This window comes from Sciurus carolinensis, chromosome 10 (genome assembly GCF_902686445.1).
Source record: "Sciurus carolinensis chromosome 10, mSciCar1.2, whole genome shotgun sequence".
NCBI lineage: Eukaryota > Metazoa > Chordata > Mammalia > Rodentia > Sciuridae > Sciurus > Sciurus carolinensis.
This window is the reverse complement of record NC_062222.1, coordinates 58,470,221-58,488,761: the sequence shown is the minus strand read 5'-3', so window position 1 is coordinate 58,488,761 and position 18,541 is coordinate 58,470,221. Positions and strand designations below refer to the sequence as shown.

The 18,541-nt window shown below is 32.1% G+C and overlaps 1 protein-coding gene across 1 annotated transcript in view; it reads right to left on the bottom strand.

Annotated features, from left to right (window-relative positions):
* Window positions 1–297: 297 nt before the first annotated feature.
* Window positions 298–18,541, bottom strand: part of Stpg2 (sperm tail PG-rich repeat containing 2) — a 618,919-nt gene continuing 600,675 nt past the window's right edge. Inside the window, exons 13-14 of the mRNA XM_047566745.1 lie at window positions 5,134–5,279; window positions 298–420 (exon numbers count right to left, since the gene is read on the bottom strand). Coding sequence (XP_047422701.1) covers window position 420; window positions 5,134–5,279 — 147 coding nt within the window. The 3' untranslated portion in view covers window positions 298–419. The remainder of the gene's footprint in view (window positions 421–5,133; window positions 5,280–18,541) is intronic.

The window sequence follows — 18,541 nt, the reverse complement described above, 5'->3', positions numbered from 1 at the left end:
AAAAAGCATAAGAAAATAAGTTGAGTGAATGACCCAGACATGTAATAACATCATTTACTTTGTTTTAGCCAGCCTAGTGTTTGGAAAGTAACTGCATTCTCATGTTAGAGAATGAGACTCTAAAAAAGAAAAGATTTTCATCATGTCTTTATTCAGCACCATATTTTATATTGAAGCATCAGCAGTATGTGTTTAGAAAGAATTCAATGAATATATATAATGCTTTCATAATGGGAAAAATTTTGAGGGGAAAAAAGAATTAAATGTCTTATAAGAACAGATTTTTCTGTCTCTAGAGGTTAGAAGAGCAATTATGTCCTTTGAACAGCTGATGGAGGACATCATCAAACTGGAAGTACTTCTTTGTAAGAGAACTGTCAGCTTACCTTTATATTAATAGATATTACCTTCAGAATATATCTGTGGGGAAAGAAAAAGTGTTTTAGTAAATGGTATTTCTATTGTACTTCTCTACCAAAGCCAAAATATTCTTTCAGATTTCGCCTCAAGAATTACCTGAAATAAAAGGCACAAACGTTTTACAAAATGCCCCTTTTTCCTAAGCAAATTAACTAAGCATCAACAGGTAATTCATATCATATTATAATCTGTCATTTGGTTTGTCTTAATGACTGTGCTAGGGACTTGAGCTAGTTAAAAATGAATGTTAAAGTTATACCTGCAATTATACCTGCAATTGTGTGGACATTATATCATGATGCTAGGGCACATAATAAGATGATGTGTTGACTGAGAGAGCAAAAAGAAGTAGCAACAAAATGAGCTATTAAATCTGTCAGAATAAAATGATACACTGACAAAATATTTTAAGAATGAAGTTCTTTTATAATAAAGTTACTTATAAAAGGTACTTGTAACATATAAGAGGATCTACTATTCTTTTTATCTTAGGAAAAACATCAATTTTTTTCACTAAGCTTCATATATATGACAAAAATAGTTTATGTTGGTTTCTTCTGTGACTTGGAACATTGAATAAAACATGACTTGTCACCATGTAAACCTACATAGTCCAGAGAATTTGTTCTGGTGACATTGCTCTTGCTATCTGACATGATTTTCCTGCTCAGATGGTGACTCTCCCCATTTTCAATCATGCAACACTCTTTGGTTATCTAGCTTTTTCCCTCTTCATTCATGCAAACTTGAGTTGAGCTGATAGCAGTCATTTGAACATTCATTTTTCTTTAGAGTTAGTGTAGTAGCTCAGCCAAGCATTAAACTGCTAATTGTGAAATAAAATTGTTTTTCATGGAAGTAAATTAAAGAAGGAAGCTCAAAAATGAAACTATATTTACAGAAATGCAGAACAATTCTGAATGCAAACCAAGTAGTTTTTTTGAGAGTGTCCAATTGTAATGATAGGCATGTGTATAAACAGAAAAGGTAGAATGGTGTCTCTTTGTCCATGTATAGTGGAAAAATCAATGGGGCGCTTTGCCTTCTGGAGCCTTCCTTCACAGAGAGTTTAGGATGTGGGTGTATCTGGAACATCAAACCATTTTTGAAGAAACTGTTTTTGTATGACACCATGTAAAAATAGTTAAATAATTAAACACATAGCCTTAATGTATTACTTTGGTTTATAGTGTGACAATAATAATTCTTAAAACTAATAAATCTGCCAGAAAGTTTAATAAATAAATATATTTCCTTATAAAGGATATCTGCTTGCTCAGCATGCGCGAGGCCCTGGGTTCCATTCCCAGTACCACTAAAAAAGGACATGTGCTTTCAGTGGGATGATGAGTAAATGGTTATGTGTCAGGATTCATTGTTTAGAAGATATTCTCCTTCAGCTATAAATGTTCACCAAATATATAAGATTTCAGGAATTGTTTGAGAGATAAAAGGGAAAGAGTTTGAAAAATTATGGTAAAGAAGGAATTTCAGATGAGGCAGAAGGTAATGTATTGCAGAGTATGTTACTGAGAAAATTAGAGAAATGATTTCTGTATGAATCTGTTTAAGTGGATATTTCAGCATGCCTTCAGCATGCCTGGCCTAAAGGTCAGAAGCCTGGTGATAAAGGTGAGGAGGGAACAACACTGAGGTGAGCCTTACTTAACTCTTGAGGAATACTTTCCAAAATAGTACAATGCCAAAAGCTGAGACAAACACAAAGTGGATACGAATCTAACCTGACATTTTGGGATTCTCAGGATGAATAGAGACAAAAAGAAAGAATTTGAGCAGACCAGATTATAGAGAAGGGAAAAAACATGGAGGGAACCTGACATTGTATCATTTTGGGATCTTCAAGTAATTTGCCAAAAATTATTTGGTGTGAGGACAAAAAGTTAACATGCAGCATTGTAAGTGGCAGCTAAAGATATGGCCAGCCTCAAAGAGTACTTGGAGTTTCAGAGGGTGAAGGAAAAGAAATTGGAAGAGAGGGTTTAACGAATATCACTGACTTCTTGGTAGGATTCACAAAGATTACCACTCTTAAAAAAAATGGAAAACCCAGCTCTGAATAAACACAATCCCACTTTAGAAAAGTGGGTCTGTCACATATTTAAGGTACGTGAGAGAAAAAATGTCCTATCTGGAGGCAGTATGAGGCAAAGAATCAAACTATAATTTTTCATAAGCAATGTCCAATTTCTTAGGCATGTCAAGAGACAGAGTAAAAAGACACCAAGATAATACAGACAATAAAAGTAGATCCAAAGGTGAGTATGAGATGGAGTTATCTACTAGGGATTTTAAAATTATGAACAGTAAAATGCTTTACAGAATTGCTAACAAGTTTGAGAATCATACCATGTAACTGGAATTTATAAAAAATAATCAAATGGAAGTTACAGAATTGAAAATATAATTTAAGAATATGACAAGTGTGTTTAATATCAGATTACACAGCTGAAGAAAGGATTACAAAACTATAAGAGATTGTTAGAAAATATATAGACTGAAATACAAATAGAAAAAGTAGAGTTATAATATACAAAAGATATGAGATACATTAGACATGGTAAAAAGATTTAATACCTGTAACTGCTTTCAAAATAGGAGGAACAAATAATATTTTAAAAGAAAATACATGAGAATTTTCCATGACTGATAAAAGGACATCAGCCCAAATGAGTCTGAATATTAACAAACATCAGGGAACACTGAGACAGGAGGCAGGAGAACCTAGAACATTAGAGTAAACTGATTATTTTTTAATTCATAAAGAAAAGTTGTAAAATGGTAAGATAATAAAAATACCATCTTTAAAGAAAAATATTTCATCAGAAAGCAGAGAAAGCAGAACATAATACACTGATACCTTCAAAATGCTGAAAGAAAATATATGCCAACCTAGAATTCTTTTTTCTTGGGGGAAGGGGGAGTACCAGGGATTGAACTCAGGGGTACTTAACCACTGAGCCACCTCCCCATCCCTATTTTGTGTTTTATTTAGAGACAGGATCTCACTGAGTTGCTTAGCACCTCACTTTTGCTGAGACTGGCTTTGAACTCACAATCTTCCTGCCTCAGCCTCCCGAGCAGCCAATCTGGAATTCTTTATCTGACAAAAATATCAAGAAAGAAAGAGAAAGAAAGAAAGAAAGAAAGAAAGAAAGAAAGAAAGAAAGAAAGAAAGAAAGAAAGAAAGAAAGAAAGAAAGAAAAAATGAAATAAAGACATCATTTTTCTATAGAATTTATTGATAAATTCACTACTCCTAAACTTGGATGTTCTAGAATATCACTAACAGAAATAGGATTTTAGCTGTGAGAGTAATTTTTTGCTTTCTAATGGCCATACAAAGAGTAAAAAAAGAAGCAAAGGCATATATAATCTTTTGCTTTTCGTGGTACCAGGAATTAAACCCAAGGGTGCTTAACCACCAAGCAATATCTCCAGGGACTCTCCTTTTTATTTTGAGAGAGGATCTTGCTAAGTTGCTTAGGGTCTTGCTAAATTGCTGAGACTGGCTTTGAACTTGCAATTTTCCTGACTCAGCCTCCTGAGCAGCTGGAATTACAGGTGTGTGCTACCGTGCCTGGCTAAATGCATATACTCTTAATTAAAAATTATTTAACCCAGTATTTCTGAAATATTTTTCAACATGCGATAAGTGCAAAGTATCACCAATAAGATATTTTATTACATTTATATCTTTTTATAAAACACCATCTTCAAAATCTGTTGACTTTTTATAAAATACCATCTTCAAAATTTGTTTATATCTTTTAATATTTTATTATATTTATATCTTTTTATAAAACACCATTTTCAAAACCTGTTGACTTAGAGCATATGTCAATTTGAAATAGTCACATTTCAAGTACTCAGTGGTCTAACGTGGCTAGTGACTGCCATTGTCAATAACAGTGATTCTTATCTGTAGCAAGAAAAAACTTAGATGGCATCTCCAGTATATGAAGTTGATCTACTATTTCGATAATTACTTTAATTATATTTAAGATATGAAATGTATTTTATTGCTTTAATGCATGATTTTGTTTAGAATCTAGTTCTGTAGTAATTAATAAAATCACAGTAGATTACTGAAATGCAATGACATTTCATTGTATAGATAACTAAAATGAGAAGGAATTTCTGGAATACTATATCATCAGATTGTTTAAGTCCAATCCCATCTTACCAAAAAAATCAAAGTCTAAACTCATTATTATACACTTAGTGTGCAACATCCAGTTTAGTATCTACTAATTCTTTAAATGAGAATATCTACTCTTAATCCTAATTTGCTTGATCAAATAATTTGACAAAAATGGCTAACTGTTGCAATGTGACATAATCCCAGAGTAATCAACAAAAGCATAACATAAATTTTTATTTTTGTTCAAAAAATACATTGATTAAAAGGTTGTCACCTTCCATCTTCCATCTTGGTATCACAGGCAAAAGGAAAATCAGACTTTTTAAATATCAGATTACCTCTTATTTCTAGAAGTATGTAAATTATCCTCTATTATAATTTGTTAGTTACTCCTCAGGGTCATAAACATAGCCAGCCTCTAAAAGAGGGAAGCAAATATACTGTGTTGAAAACAGAAAAAAATTATATGACCAAGGGATTGTGTATGACACTTAATTTAGCATTGTAAATATATAGCAACCATATTATTCAGTGAGTACAGGCACACTCACCATTTAGAAGTTTCAATTTTGCTTCCTGTTTGTTCTTTTTTTGGATTTTTGTTCTGTTTTAGGGGAATTTTCTCTCTTAGGAAAGAATTTGGCAGAGTGACATTAAATGTTCTCTTCAGGACAGAATGTCGTAGAAATGGACTGAGCTGTGGAGATTCAAATACAACAAAAGCATATTTTAATCATACAACTCATAAACTTGGAAAACTTTATTTTTTATCATGATAATGAGCTCATTAATGTAAACTAACTTATCAAAACAATTCATTAATTTTATACATGGATTCCTAGGGTTAAAAGTTATAAATGCATTTGAAAATATAAAAAAGTTATTAATCATAAATTTAACTAAAGCATGTTAATATTCTGAACAAAAGTCATAAATATTTTAGGAACAGGAAAATCTTTGATGAAACCTATAATTTTTTTAAATGTGCATTTTTTTACATATTAATATCAACAACTTCTATTCTTAAAATACATTTTATTTCCAATGAAGGCATATACTAATTTTCACTCAACACTGATCCTTTCAACAAGTATTTATTATATACGTATCATCTGCACAAGAATATTTTAGTACTATGGACATGCAGTACTAATTTAAGAGTGTATTTTCCTTCACTATTTAACATACCAATGAGAAGAACATTGAGATAAAACAGCAACTTAAGACATTGTTAAAATAATTGAGTATTTATTGCTAATATTTATTTGAGTGCCTTCTTTGTTATAAGTACCAGTCCTTAACATCCCTATCAACACTTCTCTTTCTTATTCACACTCTCCTACCCAAGAACATCAAAAGGTAGGATACAAGAGGAAGTTGAAAACTGAGACGAATAGATTCTACATGTTGGGAATACTGCATTCTTAGGTTTAAAATTTTCCAGTGTTGCCTGCTTGTCATAAGATGACAGCTACAGTCAGGCACGGTGGTGCTTGCCTGTAATCCCAGTCACTTGGGAGTTTGAGGCAGGAGGATCTCAAGTTCAAAGCCAGCCTCAGCAAAAGTGAGGTGTTAAGCAGCTCAGTGATCCTGTCTCTAAATAAAATACAAAATACATCTGGGGGGCTAGGTTTGTGGCTCAGTGGTACAGTGCTTGCCTAGCACATGTAAGACACTGGGTTCACTTCTCAGCACCACATAAAAATATAAATAAAGATATCATGTGCATCCACAACTAAAAATATGTTTAAAAAAAAAAAAAAAGAAAGAAATAGGACTGGGGATGTGGCTCAGTGGTTGTTGAGTGTCCTTGAGTTCAATCCCCAGTGCCTCCTAAAAAAATATGAAAACCACAGGTTTAAAATCAGTTTCATGAAGAAGTATAATTAACGGATATCAGTACAAATTTAGACTCTTGGACACTTCCAATATCTGTGACCTTGGTAAGGTTGTCACACCTTCCTGAACCTCAATGATCTCATTTTTCAAATGGATTCAGTGCTATCTACCTTATATAGGTTTTATGGGTATACTAATTGAATTAAAATATATAAAGTACTCCTTGGTTGGAGAAAAAATATGGTTTAGTAGCAACAGCATGAACTTTTCTGTATGTTCTTAAGTAAGGTTAAGCTCTTAATCTCTCTGCAGTTTGGTTTTTTTAATAGTTGGAAAATAAGAATGATAAAGCCATACAATCTTGTAGCATTGTTGTGAGGATTAAATGAGTGAGTATGTGAGCCTGGCATGGTTGGTGCAAACCTGTGATCCCAGCACCTCAAGAAGCCAAGGCAGCAGAATTGCAAATTCAAAGCCAGCCTCTGCAATTTAGCCAGACCCTAAGCAACCTAGTGAGACCCTGTCTCAAAATAAAAAATACAAAGGACTGGTGATGTGGTTCAGTCCCTGGGTTCAATCCCTGGTACCAAAAATAAATAAATAAATATGTGGGTAAAGCATATCAACCTAGCATACCAAAACTGTCATGCAACTATTAATATCTTGCATGGTATTCCCCTAAGAGTAAATATTTGTATTAAGTTATTTAAAAACAAATTTTATTCTTGTAGTTAGAGAGAGCGAACTGGCAAGGTAAAATTAACCCTGAGTTCAGCAATGTACAAAATACTGAAAGTTCATTGAGATAGATTACTTAAGCATACCCTTAGAGTAAAATTAGAAAGAATATTATTTCCAACAGCATAAGATATTTGGAGGTATTGACATTGAGAAAAAGGAGTTGTCTTTTGTTGAAAAGGATAAATCCAGACATATAATGTTGTGAAATAAAGGGTATTGAGGGAATTTCCATCTTATGTCTTTTTGTTCTACTTTATCACTCAAATTGCCATGGAAATGACCCAAGAAATATGTATTGAGGAAAATTCTAATTTGAAAAACAGGGATAGGACATTGATCAACTGAAATTTTCAAAGAATTACTGCAAGATGTAGTGAGGATGGCAATGTCCTGAAGGAAGAGTTAGAAAGTCAATTCAGACCTCCTATCTACCATCCCCAAACCAAGCTTCTTCCAAGCAGAAATGTTGACTTCCGAAAGTTGAAAACGTGTTGTTCTTTAGAAATGAAGAAACAGAGTAATATCATTGGGAGTGAAATACCAAAGGTAATATAGTATTGAGAGTTCCCAATTGCCCTGACTCAACACTCAGCATAATCACAGAAATAAGCACAGTCAGCTTTGTTTCTGGCAAGGCACAAGAACAAGTTGAGATACTAGCATGTCTGAATCTGGTCACCAGGGAAATAGAAGTAGAATGGAAGTGTAAGGTTTCATCTAAAGCAGAAGCAAGAAATTAAATTTTTCTTGTGGCTATGCACCAATCAGTTCTTTCTATATCCTTCCCCAAAGGCTCCTGGCTCTGAAGGGGCCTGACACTTAATATTCATCTGAGAAAGATTAGGGGACTAAGATAGTATCATATGTTTTAAAATAATATTAATATATACTTTTTTAAAAAATTGTGGCTAAATCCACCAAACATGTGGTAAATTCACTAGAAAGTAGTTTTCTAGGCTTAATATAAATATAGGCATTTAGTGTATGATAAAATTGATATTTCAATCAACTGGAAAGGATATAGTCAAAGGTAACAACTACTGGAATGATCAGTTTTATATTTCTAAAGAATGAAATGACTATCATATCTAGACATTATAGGCTCATGCAAATTTAAATGTTTAAATGTTTTAAAAGTGGAATATTAGAATAACTAGAAGAAAATGAGATTTAGAATTTATTTCAGGAAATTATTCTGATTCTGCACCGGAAGGTACCTGAAATAGTATATATTATGTTGCTTTTTTATATAAGAAAGTAAAGTCTTTCAAATTTTCTAGAAAGAACTTTTGACAATGTTTTAGAAATTATTCCTAAAATGGGAACTTATTTTATGAAGTTAGAATATCTCATTTGAAAACAAGGCTACTATTTAATATCAAAATTTAAGTGCACTACTTCAAGACTTATGATAAAGCTAAAGCAATTAAGATACCGTGGTATTGGTGAAAAAACAACAAACAGATCAATGGAACAGAATACAGAGCCCAGAAATATACCAACCCAAATAATCAACTGACCTTTGACAAAGGAGCAGAGGCAATAATTAGAGCATCAAAGATAGTCTTAGGGGCAATATCAACAGAAAGCTAGACAGAATCAAAATTTAATGACTTAAATTACCATGATGAAGATGTATCATGACCAAAAAGCTAAACTTTAAAGATCATTACATTGAATGAAAAAAATGAAGTGATATGGATGACAGCACATAATCATAAGTTCTTAACTATGCAAAAACATCTAATTAACAACTTGCTTCCTCTGAAATCATACGCAAGTGGGAGAAGTAAAAAGACTGGCATTCTTACTAGAGAGATGAAAATAGTTATTTTAAATTCAAAGCATTTTCCACCTGAAGATAGGAATGAATATGAGATGGATCTTCAGTATATTTGATCTGCATTGAAATCATGTTCAGATTGTAGCTTTCAGAATACCAAAGTATCTGAAAGTACTTGTCTGAAGCAAAGAGTAGTCTAATGTCCACTTAGGCTTTTTATATTATGTGTTCTATGGTTTGCAAAACTAATTTAAAATTAATTTGAACTAAAGAACAATTTATATATGCCATTTCATTGAAATTATGATGAATGTGTTTGAAATATGAATTACAATTGGGGTAAAATCAATACAATTTTAAAAGCTATGTTTCTGGCTCAAACTCTTAAAGAAATTATGAATTAGAATATATTGAAATTTGCTATCATTTATAGTTTTCACTGAAATTGTGAGTAACATGGTATATATTCATTATGTATAGTAAAATATGTTGCTTAAAACATTCTAGTCACAGGTTATTAAGGCATTTTTTATTCCTATGTTTGGTAGAATAAAAACTATATATATTTTCCTGTGGGGTGATGAATGCCTTTTAAAAGCACAGTAAGGAAAAAAATTAATTCAAACATTGTTCCCTGTTTGAGAAAAACAAGAGGATAATGACCTGTTACCTTTTGTACTACTGACTAGAAGTATAAATGTTAGAAGACAGAATAAAGAAATATTGAAACAAAGCTTACCAAATAGTTTTCTTGAAAGTCACTATCATAAAAAAACAAAGACTGAAGACCTGTCCTAGATTAAAGGAGATTAAAAGTACATGGTAATTGAATGTAGTGGATGATTCTGAATGTGCATTAGTAAGATCAATAATAGTACTGTAATAATTTAAATTCTTGTATTTGATAATAGCTTTTTTGGTTCCATAAGAGTATATGGTCATTGTTAGGTAAAGTTTGAAGCATTTAAAGGTGAAAATTCAACATTTGAATTTTTTTCAAAATAAATGTTGAAATGAAATATAACCTCAAAATGAAGGCTCTTCTCTATGACTTCAAGTGTTAAACTGCCCTTTCACTTTTGTAGTTACAAATCATCTTCCCCTGAAAAAAAGTCTTCTACTCAGTCTAGTACCACGCAATGAAAAGTAAGACTCTTTAAAAATAAAAAAATGTCAGCTTTTAAAAAAATTTTTGGGACTTTAACCAAGGGTCTCATGCATGCTAAGCACATGCTGCACCACTGAACTACACCCCACTCCCCAAAATGTCAGTCTTGATGTTAGAGGACTTCAAGTTAAATTTTCACCCAACATTTTATAAAATATGTATTATTGAGCTGTTTGGGTCCTTCCAGTCAACCAGTCAATTTGCAAAAATTCTGCCCAACACTCTTACAAGTACTGGAGAGAAGTATGTTCTATTTTTTTCCTGTGTTGTTAAATAATATCTTCCTCTGACATTTCATTCTTTCAAATAATTAAGAGAATAATAGTGGAATAAACATTATGCTTCACTAAATAAAGTTCTACATAGGCAGCATACAATATTGTGGCATATAGCTGATGATAAAGTAATTAGTACTAGAGTTGTGATGTGATCATAGAGAATAAGCTACATTAATTGTAGAAGAAAATTTTGCTTTCTCCTCTTCCATCAACCCCTCCACACGTTTATTCATCTACCTGCAGCTTTAACTCTACATTGTCTTTTTTACATTCAGTAAGCCTTTCCCTGGAAACCCTTTGAAGATTTTCAGATTGCCCCCCAAATCCAGTTTGTAATAGCTTCCTTCTCTGCTTTACTTTTTATACTTAGTACTAACTTGCAAACTATGTATAGCACTTTTTATCTTGCTTTATTTCTCCTCTAGTGAACCAAAAGCTCTTTTTTTCTATTCCTTACAACTATGCCCGATGTAGACATGTGACTCTTTTTTTTTCCTTTAAATTGAAGACTTTAGATCCTAATTCATTTCTAGATTTTCTCAGCTAAGATTATTTTGTATATTACTTCTTTATTTTCTCTATTTCTTATTTTAAAACTACTATTACACATTTTTTATTTTTTGTAGCAGGGATTGTACTCTAAGGGTGCTTAACCACTGAACCATATCACCAGCACTTTTTATTTTGCATATTGAGACAGGATCTTGCTAAGTTGTTTAGGGCCCACAAAGTCTCTGAGACTGGCCCCAAACCAGATTCTCCTGCCCCAGCTTCCCAAGTCACTGGGATTACAAGCCTATACCACTCCTTCCCGCAGCTGCTAGTATATATTTAACCTTCTAAAATTAATCATGTATTTAAGTAAATATTTATTCAAATTATAACATACATTATAGGAAAAGTATGCAAATATGAAATAATGAATTTTCAAAAAGTGAACACTGCTGTGTCAGCAGCACTCATGACAAGAACCAAAAGTTCACCAGTCCTCCAGAAGGCTCCTGTGTGCCCTGACCCAGACACAAACCCCCATATTTACTTCAGAGCCTGCCAGAATCACAAGTACCTTCCCTTCTCCCACTACTATTAGGTGAGTTTTACCTGATTTTGAGTTTTCTGTAATGGAATCACACAGTTCATTTCCTTTTTTGTCTGACTTCATTCATTCAACATCATGCTTATGATATGGGTCCATGTAGTTGTGTATAACATTAATTCTTAGTTTTCTTTTACGTTTCCTTTTCCATTTTATAAATACACTGCAGTGTACCTTACTCATTCTACTTCTGATGACCTTTTGGCATATACATGCACACATTTTTGTTGCTTATATACCTGAAGAATAACTATTGGGTCATAAACTATACATATATTTAGTTTTATAGACCCTACCAAGCACCTTCCCAAAGCATATTTGAATTTTGTTTTCCTCCATATCTTTTCCAAATTTGGTATGCTTGCATTTTCCTTCTCTCTCTTTCTCTCTCTCTCATTCACATCACACACACACAAACACACACACTCCCCACACCACATATTCCAGTCATACTAATGGGAATGTAGTAGTATCACACTGCTGTGACCAGAGTGGTTATGTCTCTTCTAAATCCACATGCTGAAATTCTAACCTTCAGTGCGATGGTATCAGGCCATGAGGCCAGTAAGAGATATTTGGTCATAGAGGTCTAGCCCTCATGAAAGGGCTTAGTAGTGCCTTTACAAGAAGAGACCAGAGAGGTAGGTAGCTCTTTGCCATGTGAAATTATATGAAAAGTTGACCGTTTGCAACACGGAAGAGGGCCCTCACCAAGACTTACTCATACCCCACTTTACCATATTTTTAGGAGTTTACTTTTAGATACATGTATTGCAAATATCTTCACCTTTTTCTATGACTTGCATTTTCATTCTTTCCATGATATTTTTCAATCCATAAAAGTTCTTAGTTTTATGTCATCCAGTTTTTCACTTTTTTATTATCAGCATTTTTATGTCCTATTGAAAAGTATTTGACTAGCTCAAGCCATGAAAATATTATTTTTCTTCTTTTCTAGAAACTTTATTTTTTATTTTTCATGTGGAAGCCTATCATATAACTAGAATTGATTTTGTATGTGGCATAAGATAGCACCCACTTTTTTCCCATATGAAAAGCCAGTTGAATGAACATTTTTATTGGTAAAATCAACTTTCCAAATATACTACATTATCATGAAATATCTATGGGTGTATTTGTCAAATGTATTCATTTCTTCCATTTTTCTCCTTGTTTAATTTTATGTCAATTCCATACTGCCTTATCTATAGTAGTTTTACATAAGCCTTGACATTTCCTATATAAATTCTCTAGCTATGTTCTTATTCATAATTGCTTTTGCCATTGAGCTCTGTATAAATTTTAAAGTCAGAAAGTCAGTTTCCATGCACAAACCACTGAAATTTTTAATTTGGATTGCATTGACTATAAAGGTAAATTTTAAGGTCACATTCTTAAAATATTGAGATCTCCAATCTATAAACATAGCATATTCTTCTATTTATTTCAGTCAGTTCTAATTTTTGTCAAGAATTTTTGTGTTACCAGTTTAGAGGTCTTGTCTGTCTCACTTTAGATTGTTTCTTGTATACTTCTTATGCCATTGAAATGGTATCTTAACATTTATTTCCAATCATTTGTTGCTGATACCTTTAAATTATATTGTTTTCATTGATTTTGCTGAATTCATTTACTTATGTGACTTATCTTTATTCCATTTTAGATTTTTGTATTCATAATGTGTTATCTGGAAATGATTACAATTTAAATTCTTCTTTTTCAATATTTACCTTTGAAATTTCTATATATTTATATTTGTAATTTCTCTATTTTTTCTTTATTGTACTGAAACTTCCAGTAATTTATGATCAAATGGTTATAACTAACATTTTGATTAATTTCCAATCACAGATGAAAAAGCTTTCAATAATTTGCCACTGTGGTTTCTCAAAAAAATATTCTTTATCCAATGTGTAGAAGTGCCCTTCTATCTCTTATTTTGTTAATATTTTTTTCTTTTTCTTTTTACAATGAGTGGATGCATTAGTCAACTTTCCATCATCAAGATAAAATACCCAAGGAAAACACCTTAAAAGGAGGAAATGTTTATTTGAGCTTACCATTTTAAAGTTTCTGTCTACCACTGCTTAATATCATTCCTTCAGAGCCCATGATGAGGCAACATGTCATGGCAGTAGTGCAAGAATGAGGAAGACTGTTCACCTCACAGTGGACAGAAAGCAAAGAGAGAGAGGGCCAGGGACTCAACATCCTCTTCAATGGCATGTCCCCAATAACCTAACTTCCTTTCTCTAAGCTCCACCTTCTACCTCCCAATAGTGGCATATGTTGGAAGCCAAACTTTCAACACCTGGTTTTTAGGGGCATTAAATCTAAATTAGAACAGTGAGTGTGAATTTTATCTTTCTTTTTCTGAATCTATTGAGACGGACATATAGTTTTTCACCTTTATTCAATTTATAAAAGTGGTAAATTATAATTTTTCATATCTTGTTACTTTTTTATGGAATATTCTCCATGTTTTCAAGGAGTTTTTTATACTTTCATTCTTTGTCTCTCTGAATTGTATTCTGATTCCTCACATGTACCCTAATTCATTCCTCAGTTGCACAGAGCCATTATAATTTTTTTTAAGTAAACTTATTCATAGATGTGTATATAAGGTCCAGAAATTGTATTATCTTCTAAATAAGTACTTTAAGTATAGTTTTAGGTTTACTGAAAAATAGAAAAGGTGTTACCTAGAGTTCTCATATACAACACCCTTACCTTCTCATTATTAATATCTTACAATAGTACAGTAGTTTTGTTGTAATTAATTTATCAATATTGATGCAATTAGATTTCCACTCCTGAATCAAAATTCCTGAGATAATCAACTTAAAAATAGGATAGGTTTACTTTGTCTCATAGTTTCAGAGATTTTAGTCCATGATTGACAGGTCCCATTGCTTTGAACCTGTAGCAAGGCAATGCACCTTGGCTGGGAAACAGAAGAAAATTAGGACTGGATTACAATATCCCCTGCGAGGGCATGACCCCAATGGCCTAACTTCCTTCCTCTAGATCCTACATCGTAAGAATTCTACCACCTGACAAGAGCATCACTGGCTAGGAACCAAATATTCAACACATGAGCATCTGGGAGAAACTTTTCAAAACCATAACAGATGCATTATTTACAAAGTCAATATTTTATTCAGAATTTCTTCATTTTTTAATCCAATGTCCTTTTGTATTTCAGGATCTCATCTTGATACCATAAAACATTTCATAGCTATATTTTTGTGTGCATTTTTCCTTTCTATTACCATAGAGTATTCCATTACATAGATGTGACACAATTTGTTTTTCCATTTACCTACTGAACAATATCTTAGTTGTTCATACATATTTTCTTCTATGGCTATTCCAGGATTTCCCCATGGCTATTCAAACCCTTCAGAAACATATTTCAGTCTAGTCTTTGGTTATTGAACAAAAAGCTGCTGTAATATTTGCTTGAAGATTCTGTATGGATGTAAGCCTCAGATCAGTTGGATAAATACCAGTGGCCATGATTGCCAGATTTTACTGTATGATCATATTTAGCTTTGTAAGGAACTGCTAGTGGTGTGCATTCCTAACGAGAATGAGTTCCTGTATTTGCTGTTCTGCATTCTCACCAGCAATCTGTATACTTGGTTCTTAGGATCTTGGTGATTTTCATTGATATGTAGTAGAATCTTATTGCTGTGTTAATTTGCATATCCTAATAATAATGTTATGTTTTAAATGTTTATTTTCCTAGTTACTGTGCCTGATATTTGTTACCATGTACAAGTTGTAATAAACAGTGGACAAACTGAAATATTCAACAGAATATTTCAAAGAAACCTAAATACATTATTTTATAGTTATATAACAATAGTCGAAAATCATATTTATCATATTTAGGTCAACTCAAATAACTGCGTTTAATACTTGCCTTAAAAATCACCTAATTTGCTGGGCACAGTGGTGCACACCTGTAATCCAAGCAGCTCAGAAGGCTGGGGCAAGAGGATGGCAAATTCAAAGCCAGCCTCAGCAACAGTGAGGCACCAAGCAACTCAGTGAGACCCTATCTCTAAATAAAATACAAAATAGTTCTGGGGATGTGACTCAGTGGTCAAGTGCCCCTGAGTTCAATCCCTGGTATACACCCCACCACAAACACACAAAAAAATCACCTAATTTTCTTGTGCTTCAGTTTTCTTTACCTGGTAAAAAGTTTCAGAATCATTTCAGGCAATGTTCTTTATTGTAGAGAGTAGACTTTCATTATGGAGAAGACTATGGACATTACAATGATAACTGTTCTCATCAGGATAGTTCTTTAAAGTGATACTTCTAGTATTCTACCTAGGAGAATCTGATATTCAGCTACTGGAGAGAAAACACATGGATATATGGGGACCCTCTAGTTGTGCAGTCTCCAGGACTTTCTCATTTTAGGCTAGTCCACACTCAGCCACAAGTAATTTGTCAAAATTACCATGTAAGTACTCCTTCCAGTTTGATTCCACTGGCTCTAGCTCCAGTTCTCACTTGTATAACTAAGGATTGGCCTCTCTCTCCATATTTCAAAGTGGTATATAACACTAAAACTTCAGTTTTCAGATGGGTTCAAGAAAAGCCATTAGTTTTCAGTTTGTTCAGCTTTTTCTTGTAAAGGCAACAAAGATGACTTCTAAGCTTTCCACATATTATAAGCCAAAAGTCTATTTAGGTATTTAAAAATTCTCCTCTTCGTGTATGGGTGGATGTTTTCCACACTTTTTATTCTGAGTTCTATCATATCATTTAATCATATAAATCATACAAATTTTATAGTCTCTTATCAGATTTGGTGTTTATGTATGTTTATTCTTTTCAGAGAAGTTTGCAATTTTTTTTAGTTGTTAGTTTAGTTTCAATAATGGTTAGGGAAGAAACATCTGTTCAAAATTGAAAGTAGTCTTACAGAAAAGTGGTTTTTGATTCTATAAGATTTCATAATTTTAAAATAATCATTTATATCTATATATTATTTTATTTATTTGTTACCTTTTGGTAAAAAGGTAATACACATGTATGATAATGCAGGACTATCACTTCAATTCCTTTTGATAAATACCCAACCACATCCAGTCTCCAGCAGCAAGGTCATAGAGCCTATGTCTGAGTTAAAACATTTGTGTGTTTATAGAGCCTTTCTGAGTAGCAGAGTGATAGATGTTAGGATTCATCTGTATCTGTTTAATTTATTAATCTCTAGATATTCCCAAATTTTATTCTGTGCAATCCTTTGTGGTATTTTTGTAACTGTTGCTTGTTTATTTTTGTATTATATAGTAATGATTATACTGTACATATGTACAACACAAGGATTTCCCCATGGCTATTCAAACCCTTCAGAAACATATTTCAGGATTGCATAATAGGTCACTCTGTGGTCTTGTCATATTTTACTTCAATATTTACTTAATGTAATTGACATAGTTTTCAGTTTTTCACTTTTAAGATAGACCAGAACAGAATTACTGAACTGATTCAAACTGCTGTCTTTTTATCTTATACTTGTCACTGTGTATCTTTTCAAATATTTTTTACTGACTTGATTAAAATGCAGTGTCATCTAGTTCTTTTAAATTATTTGTTTGGTTTACTAGTCATGAAAATCACTGTAAAGTTCTTTTTAACTCTTAGTGGAGTGATTAGAAGAGTGTGTTTTCTGGAGTTATGCAGGCTAGTTTTAGAGCCAAGGTCCACCACTTAATGGCCCTAGGTTCATTTTCCTTTTCTGTTAATAGGAATGAGTTATTAGAAGAGGACTTAGCACATGGTAAGTGATCTACATCTGTCACTTTTCTATAGAACTTGATAATAACAGTTTTCTATTTTGTTCTATTTTAAGTGTATTTGTTTATTCTTCATTCAAAAGATTTTATTTTTTAGATTGATAAGTATATTTCTCTTTGTTCAATTCTTCCATTGCATTTATCATATTATTGATAATCTTTCAGAATTTTTTTAACAAATCATACAAAATACATAAATATAGTAAAAATGTTAGAATAAACAATGATCTACTTAAAATAAAGATGTTAAATTGATGAATATAAAAATGAAACTGGTGATCTTTTTCCATGTCCTTTCAGAAGACTACATCATAGATGGTTTCATGGCATAAATCATGCATTCAAGTGTGAAATAGGATTACCTGTAAGTTTAGTAATAGAGAGTTTGCTAAAAATATTTGCAATAGACTTTCTGGTACTCATACTAGTAGAGTTAAAATCCCCAAATGTGTGAAGAAAAAAATAGTTAACATTTTAGTGACATTTTTAAAAAGTTCACAACATTCAAAAGAAATACTATAGCTGAGAAATAGAAAATGACTAAGTTATCTCCAGTATCTGAAAAAGGTCATGAGAATTTTCTAGCCACTGAATTTAACCCCATCTTCCAGAGAAGATATTATCAGACACTACCATGACATTATTACAGGTGCAGGATATGAACTAAATTCATGGGTTATAATCAAAAATCTTACAATATGATCATTTTTAGTTTTCATGAAAAATGTAACAGGTTTTTTCATTTATTTATAATGTTAACAGTATAAGATTTTACTTTGATGATTTCAATATTTTAAATTGGATAAAAAGCATATAAATTCTTAATTATATATTACCATAATTGAATACTCTTCTTCCTTTATTCTTATTTAAAATATCCAAAACATCACCATTCAATTCTAATGGCAAAAATAAACAGAATAACCAGATGATGACTTACCAAAAGAAGTTTTCAACTCGAAAATAAATTACATTTATAATGAGTTCAAGATTTCATCTTACATTCATACAGTATTCATGTTATATGAACCACAAAACATATTAATAATAAAGTGATTTTTAAAACCTATTAAAGGAGTTCAATCTGTTAACTGATTATACCAAAAATGGAATTGGAGAAAAAAATAATAAAAAAGCAGGTAAATAAGTTTAAATTTTTAGACTATTTTGTTGACTGGATCAGGAGATAAATGCAAACTCAGAATAGGCTAATGCAAAATAATTAGATTGTG